Consider the following 20,662-nt stretch of genomic DNA (forward strand, 5'->3'; position numbering starts at 1 on the left):
TTTGTAGATACTGTACATATTGCATGGATTTTGGGAGGGTTCGGATTGAACGATGGACTGGGGGTTGCGGGAGGGTTGAGGGTCCTTAATGGTTTTTAACATGCAAACATCTTTCTTCACATTGAATCTTGCGTTTTTGAGACTAGTTTCATGACCAGGTTGGACCGATGGGGGTCTTTAGTTGTGCTCCTCTCACTTTCGACTCCATTTATACTACGATCAAACTTTTGATAATTTTTCGGACTAAATTGTCCAATTCAAAAGACCTTTCGGTCGCTTTGGTTTTGTATGAATCCTCACGCTCGTGAATTTGAAACCATTCGGAAACCACGTTGTTTGATGTTTGCTGTCACTTATGAGGCGTCAAACCGCATCGCTGACAAACCAGGTTGCGTTTTCCATTACAGCAAATTATTTGGTCCCATTTTTGGGAAAAGGAAACGCGGTCTTGATCCGCCTCAGTTTCGAAGAGCACGGCTGCTGGGCTTCTCTTCATGCTGTTTTTGGAAATGTATATTATATATATAATTTTTTTGCGCAGTGTACTTCTATTGTAGGCCTAAAACTTTCCCGTTTTCCTTTTTCTTTTCGTTTTTTGACGCTACAATGCTGTTTTTTGAAGAAATGAAGGATAAATTTACAAAGCAAAGGAGTCTGAGCGCTGTTACACCTGTCGTTGTGTGTTGGGATGTGCGTGTGTGAGTGTAAGTTGCGGCGACTGCTTAGACTGAAGTATGGATGTACACGTAGCTAGTTTACATGCATTCAACTGCCACCTTTGAAACTGTCTCGTCTCTGCCAGTAATGGAGAGGAACGTCTCTGACAACACAGCTCTAATGGAGGCCTTCTGGGAAAATTGTTACGCTTGACTAATAACACGCATCCAGAGTGATTTATTTAATTTGTTTTTCATTTCAGCAACATTGGATCTGTTTGATTTCTACTTAATTGCATTCGTTTTCAGTCTTCCATTTGACACGTGTAGTAAAGTAATCAAAATTATTAATAAAATAATTTTTTTTTATGCTTTTATATTAAATGTTGTGTAAATATTTTAAAAATAAATTAAGGTTTCAATATTAACAGACCATGAAAAAAAAAAAACACTTTAAACAAAGTCAACTTTTTATATCAGGGTTATTATAGTTAACCAATGCTAAAACTAAAACCATGAAAAAAATCATTACTTAAAATAAATGTTGACTGAAGTAAAATAAAATTTTAAAAATCTTAAACTTACTGTATTTCAGCAAGAATAAGCTAGAAAACTAAAACAGAAAAAAATAACTATACGCAGACGTTTAAAAACAACAAAAAACGAATAAAATGTCAAAAAATAGAACTAACAAAAATTGCAATGAAAACAGAAAATATACAAATAAAAGCCTACACAAATTTAAATATTAAAAATATAATAGTACATCAGCAATACTAGAATAATGATATATTATCGTAATTATGCAATACTATAAATAATTATCAATAAAATAGAATTAATAAAGATAGATAGATAGATAGATAACCTTCTTTACATTTGTTTTGAATATTCAATTTCTCCAGTGTATAAAATAAAAGATAAGGTATAGCTTTTGATACATTTTCTGTTTATATAAATTGGGAATTACCCAATAGGATTTTAACGCCCCCGGTTGCCAGTTGGCAGAAAACACGTCGTATTGCATCCATGAAAACCTGCTAACGAACTCGCATATTCTACCTGACCTAAAAGAATCTCGGCATCCAACTAAAAAGCATATTAACACACAGATTAATCAACTCATCAACTTGCAATGTAAAGCTCGTCGCCTTGATGCATGTCCTCAATCTGGCAACCCACGTGAGTCTGAAGCTTGAAGCTGAAGTTGCGTGAAGCTTTGAGTCTGAGCGAGGAGGAGTGGCGGGAGAAACATCTCTCTTCAATACTTTGATTTTTGACTGCAGTACCATTTTAAAGGGGTCATATGATGCGATTTCATTTTTTCCTTTCTCTTTAGAGTGTTACAAGCTCTTGGTGCATAAAGAGCGTAACATTTCCGTCTCATGCTTGAGGTATTCGGCCAATCACAACGCATTGGATATCTGGCCAATCAGAGCACACCTCGCTTTTCAGACCGATTAGTTTTGTAAAAATCGACGCGTTTCAAAAAGGCGGGGCATAGAGGAGAAACAATAATGTACAGTATGTGGAAAATAATGTGTTTTTTTTTACTTTAAACCGCATAAACACATTTCATTACACCAAATACACAAAATAATGTTCTTTTTAGCAGCATCATATGACCCCTTTAATAGTTAGCTGTCAACATTACATACTGTACCTTTAATTTGATTTTGAACAAACTTGTGTTAAATGCTTAACTTATTGGCCTGGTTTCACAGACAAGGCTTAGACTAAGCCAGGATTAGGCCATAGTTCAATTAGGACGTGCTTTAGAAAATAAAAAAACATTACTGGTGTCCCTCTTGAGACAAAACAAAGGCATAGATATATTTTAAGATCAATCAGTGCAAGTTTCTTTCAGTTTAAACAGCTCAGACATTTTAGTCTGGGACTAGGCTTAAGCCTACTCTGTGAAACCGGGGGACTATCTCTTTGTGTTATGAACATGATTCCCGCTGTAGTTTGTTGAAGAGATGTGCTTGTTTGTTACTTGTTCAAGCATTCAGACAATTTTAACCTAGCACCTATGATAAAACAGGAAATAAATAAAATTGATATAAATAAATAGCCATCCAAAGCTAGAGACCAGAATATCATCACCTACTACAACTCCTTACCCTGATAGCACAAAAACATCTCAGAAACGTCTTTTTGATGTGCGTGTTTACATCTGTAAGTCGTGTTTTTTTTAGTGTTTGCTCATTTGCAATACGTCTCTATAGGACATTTCCTGTTAGATGTCAAATAGACATTTGGAAAATGTCTTTAAGATGTTTATAATTTAGAATGTATGTAAAACTGACATCTTAAAGAGGTCTATCAGATGTTTGTACACAGCAGATGCTTTCCAGATGAAGCGATCTTTCATCTTGCCGATGTAGGTGTGCTATCTGGGCAGCAACCGCATGCAAGACTAAAGATAATTGTTGGTTTGATTGCTGATATTAGTATATCAGTATATTAGTATATTAGTATTAGTAGAAGAATGTATCTTCTGTCTTTTATAGTCCAGAAGCAGTTATGATCAGGGGGATTATGAGGGTTCAAGGCGTTTAGGGAGGATGGCGCTCTATGTGTCCATCGCATCCATCATCATCGGCATCCTCATCATCACCATCTTCTGCGCTGTGCATTTCAGCACGGTAACATATTTAACATTTTAATATATTTTTCCCATTTTTTGATGGCATTTAAATTGGTTAATGAAATGGTAATAAATCAATCAAATAAAATGACTGAGGCTGTAATGCTACAGGAACAGATCTGGAAAGTCTTTCTCTGATTTCTTTGTGTTTCTGTTTCTTTAGAAGGATGTGTAAGATGACAGTATTTTTGTCGTGCTGTGCTCTGGGTGAAGAATGTCCACTGGGTCGCTATGTCTGTCGAACTGAACAGAGATTTTAGTAATGAAACCAGGAGCAGGACAGATCCAGCACAGGACATCAGCTCTCCTCCATCTGCAGTCCAGCTCTGAATGAACATGCTTATATAAAAGAGAGGTACATGACATTTTTGTCAAGAATTTTTTTCAGACAATCACAATGTATGCACTTTTAAATCACTGAATATTATGCATCCATGCACATAATGAATATGTAAATAATTTTGTAACCCATGCATGTCTGTTCTTTTTCTATATATATATATATATTTTTTTTTTTGCAATCTTGTATTGAAATGTACAGCTACAACAGTTTCAGGGTTGAATTTCAATGCAAAAATGATTAATAATGACCTTAACTAGTAAATATCATTACAACACATCACACTGTTTACAGCCTTCAAGTCTTAAAAGCTCTTATAAATTCTGTAAAAACAAATCATGGACATACTGAATATGTAAATATTATTAATGTTTGGTGCTTAAAGTTTTCCTCTGCCAGTAGATCATGATTTTTCTTATATATATATATATTTTTTTTTTTTGCAATCTTGTATTGAAATGTACAGCTACAACAGTTTCAGGGTTGAATTTCAATGCAAAAATGATTAATAATGACCTTAACTAGTAAATATCATTACAACACATCACACTGTTTACAGCCTTCAAGTCTTAAAAGCTCTTATAAATTCTGTAAAAACAAATCATGGACATACTGAATATGTAAATATTATTAATGTTTGGTGCTTAAAGTTTTCCTCTGCCAGTAGATCATGAAAACAATGAAAGGGGTCTTAATTTTTATAACAACCTAAGTTTTTTTTTTCCCTTTTCCTAAATACTGATTCTATGTATTTGAGTTTAAAATTGATTCATGCAGGCTATTTAGTCTAGTATTGTAGAGATGTTTGTGTTTTACTGAATATTTTACAAATGAAAATGACGCTAATTCGGAATTGCATGTTTTGATGAACTTGTCCTAATTAACTAATAAAGTTAATTTACAAAGCTGAAATATGTCATTTTTGCATCACTAATGCCATTGCATGAAACTGCCCACAACTGTGTGTGGAATAATAATAATAATAATGCCAATTTCCAAACAAAACAGAAGCAAAAGTGTTGCATGTTTTTTGCATCTTTGAACAACTTCCATAAATATGGATTATAAAATGAGATTCACATTGACTTTAAAGTTGATCTAATATCAGACTTATACTTATGTAGGCCAAATCAGATCACTAATGGAAGTGGAAAATGATAGCATTATATTAAGATTAAGGCTATTGACCCTTATGTATTTTTCTATCTCCCCCCGACCCTTTAATCTTGAAGCCAGGTGTATTTGGAGATGTACATTCAGCCCTCATCTGTGCTATATATAGTGTTGGGTCTCAATCCCGCGGTGGTGTCAGGGGCCTCTCGTTATCCCAGCGCGTTCAGGCCAGCGGGGTCACATGACACAGGATAGCTGGTTTAGCACTGCCTGTGCTGAAAAACACAAGGCTGAGTTAGAATGTGAAATGTGTTATGGGACATCAGAGGCGGCTCTGCCCTCACTAGGTCTGTTGTCTCCTTCGGATGAAGAGCTTGTTGTAGGCTATTCCTCATTTATAATTCGCTTTGGATTAAAGCTTCTGCTAAATTAAGAAATGTAAATGTAAATATGGATATACTGTAAATTGCCTTTACCTGCAGTACAGAGTGTGTTGTTCGCAGACACAAGAACGAGAGAAGACATTTGCCATATTTGTCTCATACAATGGACTGCATGAACTGCTATCGCCTCATCCAGTGTCGTTTGTTTTCAGTCTTAGAAAGTATATATCCCGATAATCGTGAGAGGCCGATGCAAACGATTAGTGCCCCAGCTAACAGGGAACGTTCCCATAACTTTCACTAACGTTCTTTAAAAGTTATGAAAATATTAGGACAAAACGTTCCTAAAATAATGTTTATCGAACGTTCTTATAATGTTATTCATAGTAAATTATGTTCTCGTGACGTTGAGAGAAAATGTTCTTAGAATAACGTTCTTGGAACATCCTGATGTTGTTTGTACTTAAAGGGTTAGTTCACCCAAAAATGAAAATTAGCCCATGAATTACTCATCCTCAAGGCATCCTAGGTGTATATGACTTTCTTCTTTCAGACGAATCCAATCGGAGTTATATTAAAAATTGTCTTTGATCTTCCAAGCTGTTTAATGGCAGTCAGCGGGTGTTGCAGTGCATCGGTCCAAAAGAAGTGAAATAAAGTGCATCCATCCAATCTTACGTCATCCTCCTGGAGCTGCTTCCGTGTACAACTGTTGGCGCAAGCTACATTAAAGTGATTATTACGTTTTGAATATAGATATTTTTCTTACAAAAACACATTGATTCGCTACAGGAGGCCTTTGTTCACCCCCCGGAGCCGTGTGAGACACTTTTTATTATGAATGGATGCGCTTTATTTCACTTCTTTTGGACCGATGCACTGCAACACCCAACAACAGCTTGAAAGATCAAAGACAATTTTTAATATAACTCCGATTAGATTCGTCTGAAAGAATAAAGTCATATACACCTAGGATGCCTTGAGGATGAGTAATTCATGGGCTAATTTTCATTTTTGGGTGAACTAACCCTTTAATGAATGTTCAGAGAAAACATTCTTAATATAGCATTCTTGGAATATCCTTATATTGTTATTTGCTGGAAGTTTTCATAATGTCATCATGAAACGTTCTGAGTACACCTTACGTTGTAATTTGTATCCTACTTGATGAATATTCTCATAACATTGAATGAAAACGTTTTTAGAATAACAGTCTTTATGATGTTATCAATATTTGCAGAATGTTTGCAAAAAAAAAATGTTGTGAGAACAATTTTAATGAAATGTCCTTAGAGTGTTATTTGTCGGAGTCTAAGTCAACTTTGTTGGTACAGTGCTTTTCACAGTAGGCTACAAAGCAGCTTTACAGAAAATCATGATGTTATAATGTTTATAATATCTTAGAATCTTCATGCCTTATAGTCCCATTTAGCAAATACCCAGCTAACAGAGAACATTCTCAGTACATTTGGCTAAGATTTAGGCAAGATTCTCTTAAAGTTATGAACAAACTTTCTTCCAGTTAGCAGAATGTTCATTTAAAGTTATGTGTTAATAACGTTCTCAAAACTTCAACACACACACACACACGCACACACGCACACGCACAAAAAGCACTATATAAATGCCTCAATCATTAATTAATTAATTAATTAATTAATTCATTCATTTATTCAAAACACTATTTATACATTGTTCGGAATGTCATTTTCTTTTTATAAGGATGTACGTTCTGTTTTTAAACTTAACTACTTATACTTTCCATAATGTTTGCTCAATGATTCAATGGAACGTACCCTTAATGTTTTCTCTAGCATTTGCATAACCAATAAAAAGCATTTTTTAAAAACATTTAAAAATTGAAGGTCTTGAACTTTCTCAACATTCTAAAAATTCCGTTTCATAACGTTTACTCGACGTTCTTATGGTACATTTTTAGCTGTTTTCTGACGTTTCTCCACGTTTGGTCGGATTGCTTTTTCGTTAGAATTAGCTTTTGTGGAGCTGAAAAAGCTGGTGCAAGATGAAAGGTCAGCTTTACCAGCTGCTGTTAGTGAATAGCTACACCTTTGCCTCGAGGGCAGAGCAACATGGACTAGTTGAACAATCCTGGGGTCAGACGGTCAGCAGGTGTTCTTTAGATGGACAAACGGATGTTTCCTTTTCATCCTTCAGTAAACAGACAGAAAGACACCTGAGAACTTTAGCCAGACCTCTGCCTGCCTGACCATCAAAGTGTTTTTCAAAAGATGTTAGAAAAAAGAAATTATTTACGCATCTGGGAGAGAAAAATCGAACAATAAAACATTTTAACAAAAATTACATCCTGATTATCTTTATTAAGCAGTCGTCCATGCATTAAAGCAAAAATGCACTTGAGGTCATGTTATATAGCTCTGTCCAACCCGAAGTGTTTTTCGAATAGCTTTGTCTCCTCCTGGTTGTGATGTATTAAACAGCACCCGCAGCTCATTCTTTATAAAGCCTGGAAACCCTGGCATATGAAATAATAGTTAGAAAAATCTAGTCAGTTTTTAAAAAAAAATAAAGTTTGTATATGCGTTTTCGTTGAGCATTATATCTTATACATCATGCTTTTATGACTCATATGATATAGTGGAGCTCAAATTTGAGGAGGAAAAAACAGCTAAACTGCATCCAAATAATCACAGTTGAAATGCAAATTCTATCCATATTGTGTCCAAAAATATTGGCAGTACTTTTTTGTTAGTGAAAGACGGATTAGGTGTGTGTGTGTGTGTGTTGATCAAGAGAGATTATCTGTCCATGTATTAGAAGTTTATCTGAGGTCGGGTGACTAAATGGGAAACAACACATGCTAGATGTTTTGTTTGTCATGTGACTTATTTTGGGACACTCTGTTATGTCACTTGTCTTTGTCAAAGACAAATAATTTTAAACATAATTTATGTCATATCTGGACATGGGTCATTAAAGAATATAAAATAAACAAAACTTTAACCTGCTGAGTTTTTAGACTGAAAATAGGCACATATATGGCCTACTTATGAAAAAGAAGGGAATGATGCCAATATTTACCTCATGCTGAAACACATGGGGAGAAAGAGAGATTACTGCATTTACGTCATAAAAACAGAATAAGCGCGGAGAATGGCAATCAAGCAAAGCCGCTCTGAAACCATTAAAACAAAGGGCGGGGCGTAACGCCCGGAAGTTGTCTCTGATTGGTCAGCAACGATAGGCGCTAAATAATTATAATTCTGTTTCACCTCTTTCCCATTGTTTTTAAATAAAATATTCATTAAATACATCAAATGTCACTATTCAGGTGTAAATTAGACAAGACGGTAAATTGCACGGTTATTTGTCACAATTATTTATGGTAACTTAAAACTTTAAATTTTTTAAAAATAATTTCAAAAGAATATTCTCGTATCATGTCATATTAATACTTTTAACTTTCCAATTAGTGACACACAATAATTCAACAACACACAAAAAACGTGTGGTTTAATTGTGAAGTTTCGGTTTTATGAGCCATCGAGCGCCCTCTGGAGGAAGCTGAGGAAACGTCCTCTACGAAACAGTGATTAGCGAGTTTTATCCACTCAAACGCACACAACAACAGTGTTGTCAACACACATAGAGGGAAACACGGGCGAAGAGAGTCGAGAGGAGCTGAAGTCAGTGCATCTGCTCCTGAACTCCTCTGTCCCATCATGGCTCTGTCAGGATATCAATCACCGGATGATGCTTTGCACGGTAAGACAACCGCATATCTACATAACACTAACCTGTGATTATATATATTTATATTATATATAAGCCTATTTATGTTTATATATATATATATATATATATATATATAAAAATTGTGTTACGTTTTAATTCGATTGTATAGCCACAGTATATAATTGTACAGCCTATAAAATTAATTTACAATTAAATTATTTTTTTTATAAAGTAAAATAACACGAATGCACATTAAATATTTAAAATATATATTTTAAATTTAATAACCAAATAAGTTTGGCTACTTATTGTAAAAATAATTACAATTAAAGACTAATGAATAGTATTTTTTTGTACTTAAAATGTTCTGTCTGTCTGTTTTTATTTTGCTGTGCCATTGTTTTTGTCTGTATTGTTATGTAAATAGATTCCATGACTCGCCTGTTTTGCCTCTCTCTCTAAGCCAATTACTGTGAAGAGGGCTAACAGCTCTTATAATTTGATCAGTAGCTTAAACTGTCCGCAGGGGAAAACGTGAGAACAACAGCATTTGCAGAACACGGATTCTTCATAAAAACAAATCCCAGTCATTATCATTCATAAAGCACACAAAAGCATGCGCATTCTCTCATCCACACTCACAGCTTGATATTATGCTCTGTATATGTAACACGCGGCCCTCGTCTGTGGTTATGTCACAGTTCCACATGCCGGAGAATCTGGGGCAATGGCACAGTCCCTCCTCCCTCCACTGCAAAACCCCTGTCTCTGAACAACAAACCCAAAATGACCAGGAAGGGCAGAAAGAGAGGATGCTCAAGGCATGGGGAAAGATGATAAAGAATTAGAAAGAAGACAGGGAGGGAGGGAGTGTGTGTGAGAGAGAGAGAGAGAGAGAGAGAAAGAGAGAGAGAGAGATGTGACTGGCTAATCTCTGACAGAAATAAAATGCTTATGTAAGCAAGCTCTTGTTTGGGCAACAGTACTGTATCCTCATGTCCATGTGTCCATGTCAACAATCAGTGTGATAGATAGATAGATAGATAGATAGATAGATGGACTGAGAAATAGACAGGTAGATAGAATGATAGAATGATGGATAGATAGATGGATGGATGGACAGATGATAGATGACAGGTAAACAGAATAATGCATGCAAGCATTGTTATTTTACAACCTCTCTCATCCACTACCTGTCAGAGACACTTTTTAATCCAATAATTTCCCATTGGGTAAAATCAAGTCCTGTTCTGCATTGAATGTCCAGTTTTACCTGGAAATATGTCACAATATGGAAACAAGATGTGTTGACTTTAACATTTAAATTCACATAAATTCATTTTGTCACAGAGTGATCAAACTGAACCCATTTTATTAATCCAAGTCCGTGTCTTTCATATGTCCGTCAGGCTCTTGGGTGGAGCTGGAGGGTCTGGTGGCTTCTGCAGGTCAAACAGAAGCACAGGACACCACAGCCTCCTTCCTGCAGGGGGAGCTGGAGAGGATTCTGCTGGAAGCTCAGCTGGAGTGTGAGAGGAGTAGTCAAACAGAAAGGTGTGGAGCTGCTGAAGAAGGCCTGCGTGAGCTTTTTCATTTGAACCAGTGCACTTGGAAGTAAACAAATCTGCTCTTAGGAAAGAAAAATCACAAATAAGAATCTTTCTTTTCTGTCTTTCTCCAAGACATCAAGCTGTGTGTTTGACACTCATACCATACCCAATATTAAATATCTAAACATTTCTCTAAATATTAGTAAAAATTTCACATACACGTACCTCTGAAATGTACTGCCACAACAATTTTGTCTGGAAAAACGTGTATATTGCTAAATATCTCTTTCATTGCAAACTTGTTTGGAGCACATGTGGGTATTTTGGTCAATGTTTTTTTTTTTCCCCGATCAGTTTCTAGCAAGTTTAATGACTGACGAGTGATTACATACCACAAATTATCAACCTAAAAGCACGTTCAGTGAAGTAAAAGATAATGCATCATTGCTTTCCATGCTTGGTTTCTGATGGTTAATAAGCCTGCAGTGTAAAACTGTTTTATCAGGAAAATATCACATCGATTTAAGCATATTTTTGCTTATTACCTCAATTTTGCTCTGCAGGTGAACAGCTTAACCAGCACTTTGGTGGCTTGTTCATTGTCTGGCTGTTTTGTGTGCATGCCTGTTTATGTCAAAACTGGGGAAAACCTGATAATGTAATGCTTTTTTATTTTTAATGAGCTGATTTTTGATAGTTTCGCTTATGCTGCTGACCTGCTTCTCAAATGTTTCATCAGTGCCTCCTACAGAGTTTCCAGTGAGATCTCAACAACGTCTTAAACGGCATGTACTCTGCAGTTAAAAGACATTTCAATATGAACTTAAACAAAAGATCTGAGCTGCTTACATTCATTTTATAGCTCTTCCTCTGTTACTGGATCTCGGCAATTTACTAATTTATATCACCCGAGACATTTTAGGAGAAACATCTGAGACAAAGCTGATACTGTATATGAGAACTCCAGTTTCATGAACATTAAATCATCTGAGTGTGTATGTGTGTGTAGGGGAGAAATTACAAAGCATCCAGTCTTCGGTAATTATTTTGCGTGCAACTCTTATAACACAGGTTTCCTCTCTGAATTCAGTCCTCCGCAGGTCGTGACCCCGAGAACATCTGGATCTCCCAAACCAGCCAGTGAGGGCAGCAGCAGCACAGATTGTGTGACTATACAGGTAACAGACACCTGAGGCACTGTTCAGTGTATGTTCGTTCCCACAATACTGCCAAATAACACACACTCACACAGTCTCTGCACTGTTTGTCTTTCAGTCGGATGAGAATGACAGGCGAGTGAGTGCTGAATGGGTGTGGGATTGGTCCAGTCGGCCAGAAAACCTCCCGCCCAAGTAAGATTTACCTTTCGTTCATACTTTGATTCAGATGTAGCCTGTGTTCTTAAAGGCAGAGTAAGTGATTTCTGGTAGCCAATGTGGATATTTGAAATCACCAAAACAAACACGCCCCTACCCCAAAAGGGTCTTGCCCCTATTTTGATAGCTCCGCCCCACATATACGTACGCAACCCAGGCAACGATTAGTTCTGTGAAACAAAGCAAAACCAATGTTACACCGTGTCTACGGACGTGAGCGGCGCGGCGCAACAAATCCCGACAGAAAACTGCTGCCGGGTTCTATTTATGACGTGCTGACACAAATTTCAAATGGTTTTCAACGGTCGTTTGATCGCGTCCAGTGTAGTCAGACTTTAGCTGTTGTAGACACGGTGTTACTCACCTACTGAGAAGAAACATAGCAACCTCGGCGTCCGATCGCAGGCCTCCGCTCCTTGAGTTCTCTCCAGCACTGGAAAGCTGATCCAATATTTTACACGGGTCCTACTTCTTGCCTTATCTTTCCGCAGACGTTTTCCTCTTTTGTTTTTTTATCCGCCATCTCTATCTTTCTGTCGCTCGGCTCGGCTAATGTCTGTCCCATGCACTGAACGCGCTCTCCTCCACATCACGAGTAGACACGCCCCTTATTGCTGATTGGCTACAAGTTTGTTTTGCGATTCGGCCCGAATCAGTTTTCTAAAGTGTTTTTGAAAAATCACATACCCTGCATTTAAATCATGATAGTCTCTTCAGTTCACCTTCATATGTAATAAAGGCAGTTGATAGAGAAATTGTAGATAATTAGTAAATGTATCAAGTTTTTACTCAGGTGTCTGTGATATATAATGGAACTGCAGAGGTTTTGTAAAAGTATATGCCATATAAACAAAAAATGTGCCATAGACATAAAAAACACTTACTGACCCCAAGCTTTTGAACAGTAGTACATTTTTCTTCTGCTTCACAGTACGGAGAATTCTGATATATGAGCTTAATTTCCTTTAAAATATTGTCACAATACGAAAAATATTAATGGTCTTAAATACTGAATTACAGTTTGTTTTTGTTCTTTTGATTTTGGCATGCAATATTGGTTTTGTCACAATATGGAAACAAATCTCATGTTCATAGGTGGTTCATGTAATTGATTTGAGTTATGTATAGTTTTATTAGACCAGAACACAGTTGGAATAGACAATAGTAAAGATGGAAAAAATGTTGAGTTATTTATTTATTTTTGCACATGATGGCAGTTTGCAGTCCTAGATAAAATTATGCTTATTAAGGATGCAAATACATCATGAACACCATATGGCATTATGGGTAAAAATAAATTAGGTGTTCTTGTGTGCTGAAGTGTCCTTTCCGAATGCTTCACAGATTGCCAGGTCTTGCAGTGGAGCATTTGACCTCCTGCATACCTCTGCTTAAATCTCAGAGAGGATCATTTAGTCGCCACACAAAAATAGCTTGTGCGCCACACCATGAGTCAGCGAATCTGAGCCTCGCTTGTGCGGCGTTTAACGAGAGGATGAGTTCACTCTCTAGAGGAGAAAGTTCTTAATGCACGTATCATTCCAGCTAAAACCTTGTTACAAACTTTTTGAATTGCAACGTTTAATGATGTAGGATTGCAGATTGTAGCAATAGAGACTGCTCCGATATCATGATGCCATTACAAGCAAAAAGCTTTGAGACAGCACAAAAAGCTTCACTTTGTCAATGCCAGTTTTCATGACGGTGCATATACACACTTTGCAAATATACATCTTGCTGGAAAAACATTTCAAAGGTTATTTGAAATCAATCTTTAGAAATAGAGCTGATGTACAGTCATTTAGTGTCCATCCAGATGTTTGTATTGCTTTAAAAAAAATATTTTACATTAAAGATCTTAGTCAGGGTCATATATAGTATATAGTCTATATACACTATATAGTCATATATAGTTTATATATATAATATAAGCTTAGTGCACTTATCAAAATAACAAAAACAGTCAGAATTGTTGTTTTAAAACTATTCAAAATGCATTGTAACTTACAGTCTGCAAAGGAATGGAAAAATTTGTTCAAATACTCCATTTAATATCAAAGAACTTTTCAAAATAAGCAAAATCTGCACATTTCTGTCACTGTTTGGATGTAGTAAAACACCCACAGATGAAAGAGAAAACATCTGTGCTTATGTAATGTCAATAACCATAATTCTAACCTTGAAATTGGGCATTAAATGTATTTCATGTACAGTATACTGTTTTCAGAATCATTCATGCATGCAGAGGAAGACAGTAATCATGTCTTTGTGCAGTTTTTCTACTAATTAATGGATAATACTAGAATTCTTCACCTTACAAATGGTTGTCAAAAGCAAAAATGCTATGAAATGCATCATATTGTGTGAGAAAGTGTGGGCAAGTTATCGAGCAAAACAGCACCCCAAAATTAGTAAGAAACAAGTATTGGGGTTTATTCAGCTAATATGATGCAGGATGGTTCAAGCTGTTGTAACCATACTTCTAAATCACAAATCTAAAATATTTCAGTTTTTACAGACATTTCTAATATTCTGTTTTCACTTTGTCATTATGAGGTACGGAGTGTAGATTAATGAGAAAAAAATGAATTTAAACAACTGTAGGATCAGGCTGCAACATCACAAAATTGAAAAAAGTGAAGGGAGTCTGAATACTTTCTGAATGCACTGTATGCTTGCATTCCCGCATTTGCATGTGTATGAGGCAACACGCTTTATATGATAGGATAGATGAGATTTAAATTGGGATTACAATGCTGAATTTGGCTTAATCTGTTTCAGAGAAATTTAGCTTAAAACACCTTCAGGTTCACCTGGTGCACGCTCGGTAAATTATCCAGCCTGACAGGATGTTTGTTTCAAAGGCATCCATCAAAGGCATCCAAAGTGCATTTTCAATTCAACTTCCCTGAAATTATGCTGATAATATTGTGTAATCAGAATTTTGTATTAAAAGCCATGCAAAATAGGCTGGATTGACTGCACTGTACAAATAAACTTGGATTGAATATTTTATAGTCTCTAAGCTTTAAAGGGTTCACCCAAAAATGAAAATGTGATGTTTATCTGCTTACCCCCAGGGCATCCAAGATGTAGGTGACTTTGTTTCTTCAGTATTACTGCCACCTATCTCTCAAATGGACCATTGACATTATATCTACAATCTCAATTAGGAGTGTCAATGGTCCATTTGAGAGATAGGTGGCGTTTTCTTTTGTTTTTTTTACTCTCAAAGCCATGATTCCCATTCACTTCCATTATATGACTGACAGACTGCAACGGTTTGAGTTAAAAATCTTCGTTTGTGTTCTACTGAAGAAACAAAGTCATCTACATCTTGGATGCTCTGGGGGTAAGCAGATAAACATCACATTTTCATTTTTGGGTGAACTATCCCTTTAATGCATATGTACATATCTAGATTATATTGCTAAATGACCCTGATTTATCTCTCTTTCTGTCTTTAGGGAGTTTGTGTTTCATCACCCAAAGCAGTCTGGCTCTCTGAGCGTGAGGAAGACTGAGGTGATGAAGAGGGGTTTGTTTTCTTCAGATGTGCTCCTCATCCTCCTGCCCTCTCTGCTCGCCTCACATGCTTTGACGCTGGGTCTGGGGTGAGACTTTTCTTATATTTCATCATATTTTCTTTTTAATATCACTGCAACTCTTTCACTTTAAGACTCCATAGGAAGAATGTGAGGCCAAATTTTGTCAAATGTGTTTATCTATGTATAAATAGTCTATATATATTGCCTTTTGTGCATTTCAGTATTTTGCAGAATTCAAGGTAATCTGCATAAATAAAAGCATAGGGTTCTGTGCATGTATTGCCCAGAGAGCCCCATTGAAGTCAATGGCTTTTCCACTGATATACTTTTTAAATGTGGCTTCTGTCCCATCTTTGCCCGTTGCAGCCCCCGAGTCCCATAGGCCTGTGCTTGCAATAAATCACAGACAATTGAGAAATGTTTATGCTGTTAAAAATCTCTAAAATGTTGTATTGAGTCATACAAATCGAATTTTTGACTTCCATTTTCATTACAGGCATTGATGTTACCTTAAAAAGAGCATAAATAAGAACTCAGATGCTGTCTGACAGAAGAGAAAAGATGACAGATTATCTCTTTCTTTCTATTTCTTACTTTCTTTCTCAGAATATACATAGGGAAACGGCTGGCATCCTCCTCCACCAGCACACTGTGACATGTGACATTTGGCAGCTCACCGATTGGCTGAGGCCGCTGCCATTAGCACTGCTGCCCAATCACGCCTCTCTTCTCCTCCTGTGATGGGCAACAGCCTCTTCTGCCTCTGTCTGTGTTTGTCCTGTTTCACCACAAGACTCTCTTTCTCTGTCTACATGTATTTAAAGGGGTTATAGCTATCACGAGGAATCAAATTGTCCTTGATATTTTTAGATAAAAGAGCCTGATGTTCCATGAAAGTATACGTTTCAGAATGATATACATTTCAGAACTCAAAACGTTCTTACCAAAAGGAGTATTTATTGAAAATATGCTATAACGACTTATTCTGAACTCCTCTGAAGACGTAAATTTAAGATTTATGTATTTGAATTGCACATAAAGTTATCATTCGTTTGCATTAGTTTTTAACTTAATGCAATGTGTATTTTTTAGTCAAACATGAATTGAAACCAGCAAGATTTCTATAATTGTACTAAACTGAATGCGTTAAATACACAATAACCAGTTTTATATATTTATCATCAATAAATCCGATTTGTTTCAATCTCATACATTCTAACTAAATGAATATTGCTTGTTCCACAGCTAGCCATATTTTAACCATGTATATACTTTTTAAGTGAATCAATTTAATTGTTTGAACAGCTTTATGCTGATTCTAAGCAATTTGAATACATTTTGAAAATATGATTGTTTAAATAAAATAGATGCAGAGAGTGAATAATAAAATAATAATGAAGTGCAGAAATCTTACCTGTTTCTTAGCCATTTCATTTATGTATGGCTGACAAATAATCAATATCACATTAAGTTTATTAGTTTTTTTTGTCAAAACTGTGTAACCCAAATAAACGGAAATTTTATATGCAATTCAAATACATGAATATTATATACTTAAAAAATTAGGCCTAAATTTTTTTGATGTCAGACTGATTAATACGTTATCACATGATTGACCAGAAGAGTCAAAACAGGTCAAAAATATTCATGCAAAGAAAATTAGGATTGCTATTTCTGCACAAAATTATAAGTGGAGCTCAGGGAAACCGTTATGTATGATATGACCCCTTTAACCCCATGAGAGTGTCTTTTTAAGACTCTAAATCTTTTTGTAGTTAGGACTGTGTCCACATGTGTGTCAGGTCTAATACAGTACAATTACTACAGGGAACACAGAAACAGTAATGCACTGAAATCTAGCTGAAAGAGTGTAAAAGAGGAGAAAACTGACAGTGAGCGAAGCAAAAAAAAGTATTATTTTACATCTAAATCAAATGCAAGACATACATGCAGTTTGAGACGGAGTTTAGTCATGGATAGTGTATGACTGAGTCCTTTAGTGTTTGTGTGTGGAGCAAAATAATGTGAAAAATCTCATGTTGCAGTAACATGTTTGAGATATAAATCCATTCCATGTTGTAATGTGACGTTAACTGGAGTTCATCAGGTTATCTGGTCAGATTAGTCTTGTTTGTAACGACTCGACCACAATAAATGTCACTCTTACCACCTTCTGCTTGGTCTGGTGTGTAAAAAATAATGTAGATGTAGATCTATTGAAAATAGATGTGAGGCTTTCACCTTTAACTAAAAAATACAGAACATTACCTTGTTTTATTGAGCGTATAATCTTTAAAGTAGCTTGGAATAGAAATGCCATGGTAAATGAATATGATAATTATGGGTACTGGGTAGTTATAAAATATAAGTGACTTGTGTATAATTTGCCTATTTTATATGGTCACCATTTCTTTTTTCACAATTTTTTAGTCACGTTTTTCCTTCGTAGGTGTATTTCAATGGTCCTGTGATGTGACAATTGAATTTTTAAAAACGCTAATATTTTATGTATTCAGTGTTAACTATGAAGAAGTATTTCATATCAGCTTCCCATATAGCAAAATATGGTGATATTTCCATCTGATACCTTTACTGTGTATAAAACAATGAAACAAGACAAAATACACATTTAAGATGCATTGTCAAAAATAAAATAAAAAAGCTCATGTAACACAGCAGTGTGATTCCCAGAATATACAGCAGAGGTCAGAAGTGCTCTAGTGTGCACTGCATTGCAGTTAATATGGGAGTTATGGCAGAGCTCTACACATCTATTCTTTAGAAGAAGATGTGTTCCTAATTTAAAATATTTAGAAGCACAGTCAGAAATTTAGGAGCACCTTCTGATTAATGATATAAATTTATTTTCCCATTATGGGGAATTGAGGATTTATATTTTCAGTTTAAATTAAATTCCAGGGGCTTTTTTTCTTTACCTTTTAATTTAATTAAATTTAATTGAACCTTTTACCTTTAGGTAAATTTAACCTAATTTACCTTTTATAGGGGCAACCTTATTAAATGAGTCATTTTTTATGTCAGACTCTTAAATTTAAATGAATAAATTGGTTTAAAGATTTTAATTAAAACAATAAATTCAATTAGAATAGTAAGACAATTAAATGGTTTGAAATTATATTTTACATTTGAAACTTAAACCGCCAGTAGGTGGCGGGAAGTGTTTGTCATTGAATCATTCATTCAGTCGATTCATTCAAAACGGCTGATTCATTCAGGAGCTAAGTAAGGCCCTGTCCAAAATGGCACCCTAAACCCTCGCGGTCTTCCTCTGAGTCCGCACTTTCGTGACGTAATGCCGCTTTGACTGTCGGGTAGAAGTCTACTGCGGAGCTCGCCCCAGTGCGGGCTCAGCAGAAGTGCGGATCGAGGACGCATAACGGCCGCAAAGGGGTGCTCGCGAGCACCCTTCTGAACGCTAAAATGACGAATGGGACACCCTACGGTCTCGTGGACTTAACGGACACGCGCACGCGGCGGCCATTGTAAGTCGGTAAGACTGCAAGTGCACATGAAGTGTTCCATTTGGGACAGGGCCTAAGCAACTTCGGTCTTCATGGTTGGTTGTTTAAATCACTGACTCATCTGATTCGTTCAAAACACTGATTCATTCAGGAACGAAGCTCTGGTATGTTCTGCCCTGAGACACTCAACGGTTCTGTTTTGGCTTGTTTGGAACTATTTTCGTTGGCTAAATAGAGAGAAAACAGACAATATTGTGTCTGAAATGTAAGTTGCTTAATATTATCTTCTTGTTTATTGAACTTGTATAAAAATCTATATCACATTGTGCTGATGTTTGGGGAAAACCGCACTCTTGCTCGTGTCGTGTGATAGCTTAATTATATTATAAATCTTAAAAAAACAAGAACTCATATAGGGGCACAGTTTTAACAGAATATCTCGAACTTTGGGCACGGTTTTATTGATTTTGGTGCCGTTTTCGTCCCAAGCACCATTAAAGGGTTAGTTCACCCAAAAATGAAAATTAGCTTGTGAATTTTAATTCGTGACCGGCGTTTTGTTTTGTTCTCTCTCCGCATCCGTCACTAATCACGCAACGCCGTGCGTCTTACGTCATCCGCCGGAACTGCTTCAGTGTATGACAGTCAGCGGAAGTGAGAGAAAAGTGTTTATTACGTTTGAAATATGGATATTGTTCTTACAAAAACTGATGGACTCGCTACAAGGGGCTTTTATTCATCCCCCGGAGCCGTCTGCGGCACGTTTTATTATGAATGCGCGAGCTTTGTTTGACGACTTGTGGACTGTTCAACTGCAACACCCGCTGAGTGCCATTAAACAGCTTGAAATATCAAAGACAATTTTTAATATAACTCTGACTGGATTCGTCTGAAAGAAGAAAGTCATATACACCTAGGATGCTTCGAGAGTAAGTAAAACACAAGCTAATTTTCGTTTTTGCGTGAACTAACCCTTTAACTGTCGACCCTACATCTGATAATCAAATATTATTTGACAGGCTGCAAAGAAACAACAGCTTTTAAATATATTTGTACAAAAACATAATGTTCAATAGTTAGTCTTGAGCATTAAGTGTAGTCAATACTATTAACTTAATTGGCGCTTGCTCTGTGGACTGATTGCATGAGTGAAACGTAGCCTAACTGATGCATTCTGGGAGTTGTAGTTTTTAATCCGATTATATAATACAACTATTCATGAGCTTGTATATTGCTCGTACTTTGGATAGTAATTTGAACAAACTTCAGAAACTAAGTAACCCATTAAACTTTGACCATAGTAACTGCATTGCAATGCATTGTCAACCACCCACAACATCAATGAGTAGTGTTTCATTAATGACAGTATTCATATAATTTTTCCTATTTTCTCAGAAGCCAGAATTTTCCAGCATGGTATTCATTTTCTCCTTGTCTCTTTCACTTTCTTCTGCCTCTTGAACTTCTCACTTGTGATGGAAGGGTGGCAGAATTCGATTTAGTGCAGTAAAAATTAAGACAAAGAGGCCAGAGTTTGGCTTGTCATTTTTACAGAGGCACAGATTTAGATAAAGAGGGAAGAAAAACAACAGTGACGCATTGATCAAAGCCTGTCGGCCTCTTGTTCAGGAAATTGATCGTCAGGAATAAAAAGCCCTGGGAGATGAAGAATGAACGGGTAGAAGCTCTTGGCATCAAATCCAATAACTTCATAAAGGCTTGAGAAACTGCAGAACCCAGCAGAACCTGTTGCTTCTGAGAGATGAGCTACTGATAGTTGTTTAAAGGGGGCATAACACACACAGTTTCACCCAATCTCATGTTAATCTTGAGTACCTATAGAGTAGTAC

At 36.2% G+C, this 20,662-nt stretch overlaps 1 protein-coding gene across 1 annotated transcript; it reads left to right on the forward strand.

The window, feature by feature from the left end:
• The first annotated feature begins 8,750 nt into the window (after nucleotides 1-8,750).
• On the forward strand, nucleotides 8,751-16,536 carry LOC107725129 (BCL2/adenovirus E1B 19 kDa protein-interacting protein 3). Its single transcript, XM_016534285.1, has 6 exons — nucleotides 8,751-8,886; nucleotides 10,266-10,410; nucleotides 11,497-11,584; nucleotides 11,682-11,758; nucleotides 15,250-15,396; nucleotides 15,937-16,536. Exons 1-6 carry the CDS (start codon nucleotides 8,844-8,846, stop codon nucleotides 15,983-15,985), a joined length of 549 nt encoding a protein of 182 aa, XP_016389771.1. The 5' UTR covers nucleotides 8,751-8,843; the 3' UTR covers nucleotides 15,986-16,536.
• Nucleotides 16,537-20,662: the final 4,126 nt, after the last annotated feature.

The sequence above is a fragment of the Sinocyclocheilus rhinocerous genome, unplaced genomic scaffold, assembly GCF_001515625.1.
Source record: "Sinocyclocheilus rhinocerous isolate Xijiao unplaced genomic scaffold, SAMN03320098_v1.1 scaffold1295, whole genome shotgun sequence".
In the NCBI taxonomy this organism is placed as follows: domain Eukaryota; kingdom Metazoa; phylum Chordata; class Actinopteri; order Cypriniformes; family Cyprinidae; genus Sinocyclocheilus; species Sinocyclocheilus rhinocerous.

Bases quoted from the DNA above. Each gene is read 5' to 3' on its own strand.
- LOC107725129 (XM_016534285.1), top strand. From the start codon at position 8,844: ATGGCTCTGTCAGGATATCAATCACCGGATGATGCTTTGCACG. The intron at 11,759-15,249 runs GTAAGATTTACC...TTCTGTCTTTAG, and splicing joins CCAGAAAACCTCCCGCCCAA to GGAGTTTGTGTTTCATCACC. The intron at 15,397-15,936 runs GTGAGACTTTTC...TTTCTTTCTCAG, and splicing joins GCTTTGACGCTGGGTCTGGG to AATATACATAGGGAAACGGC.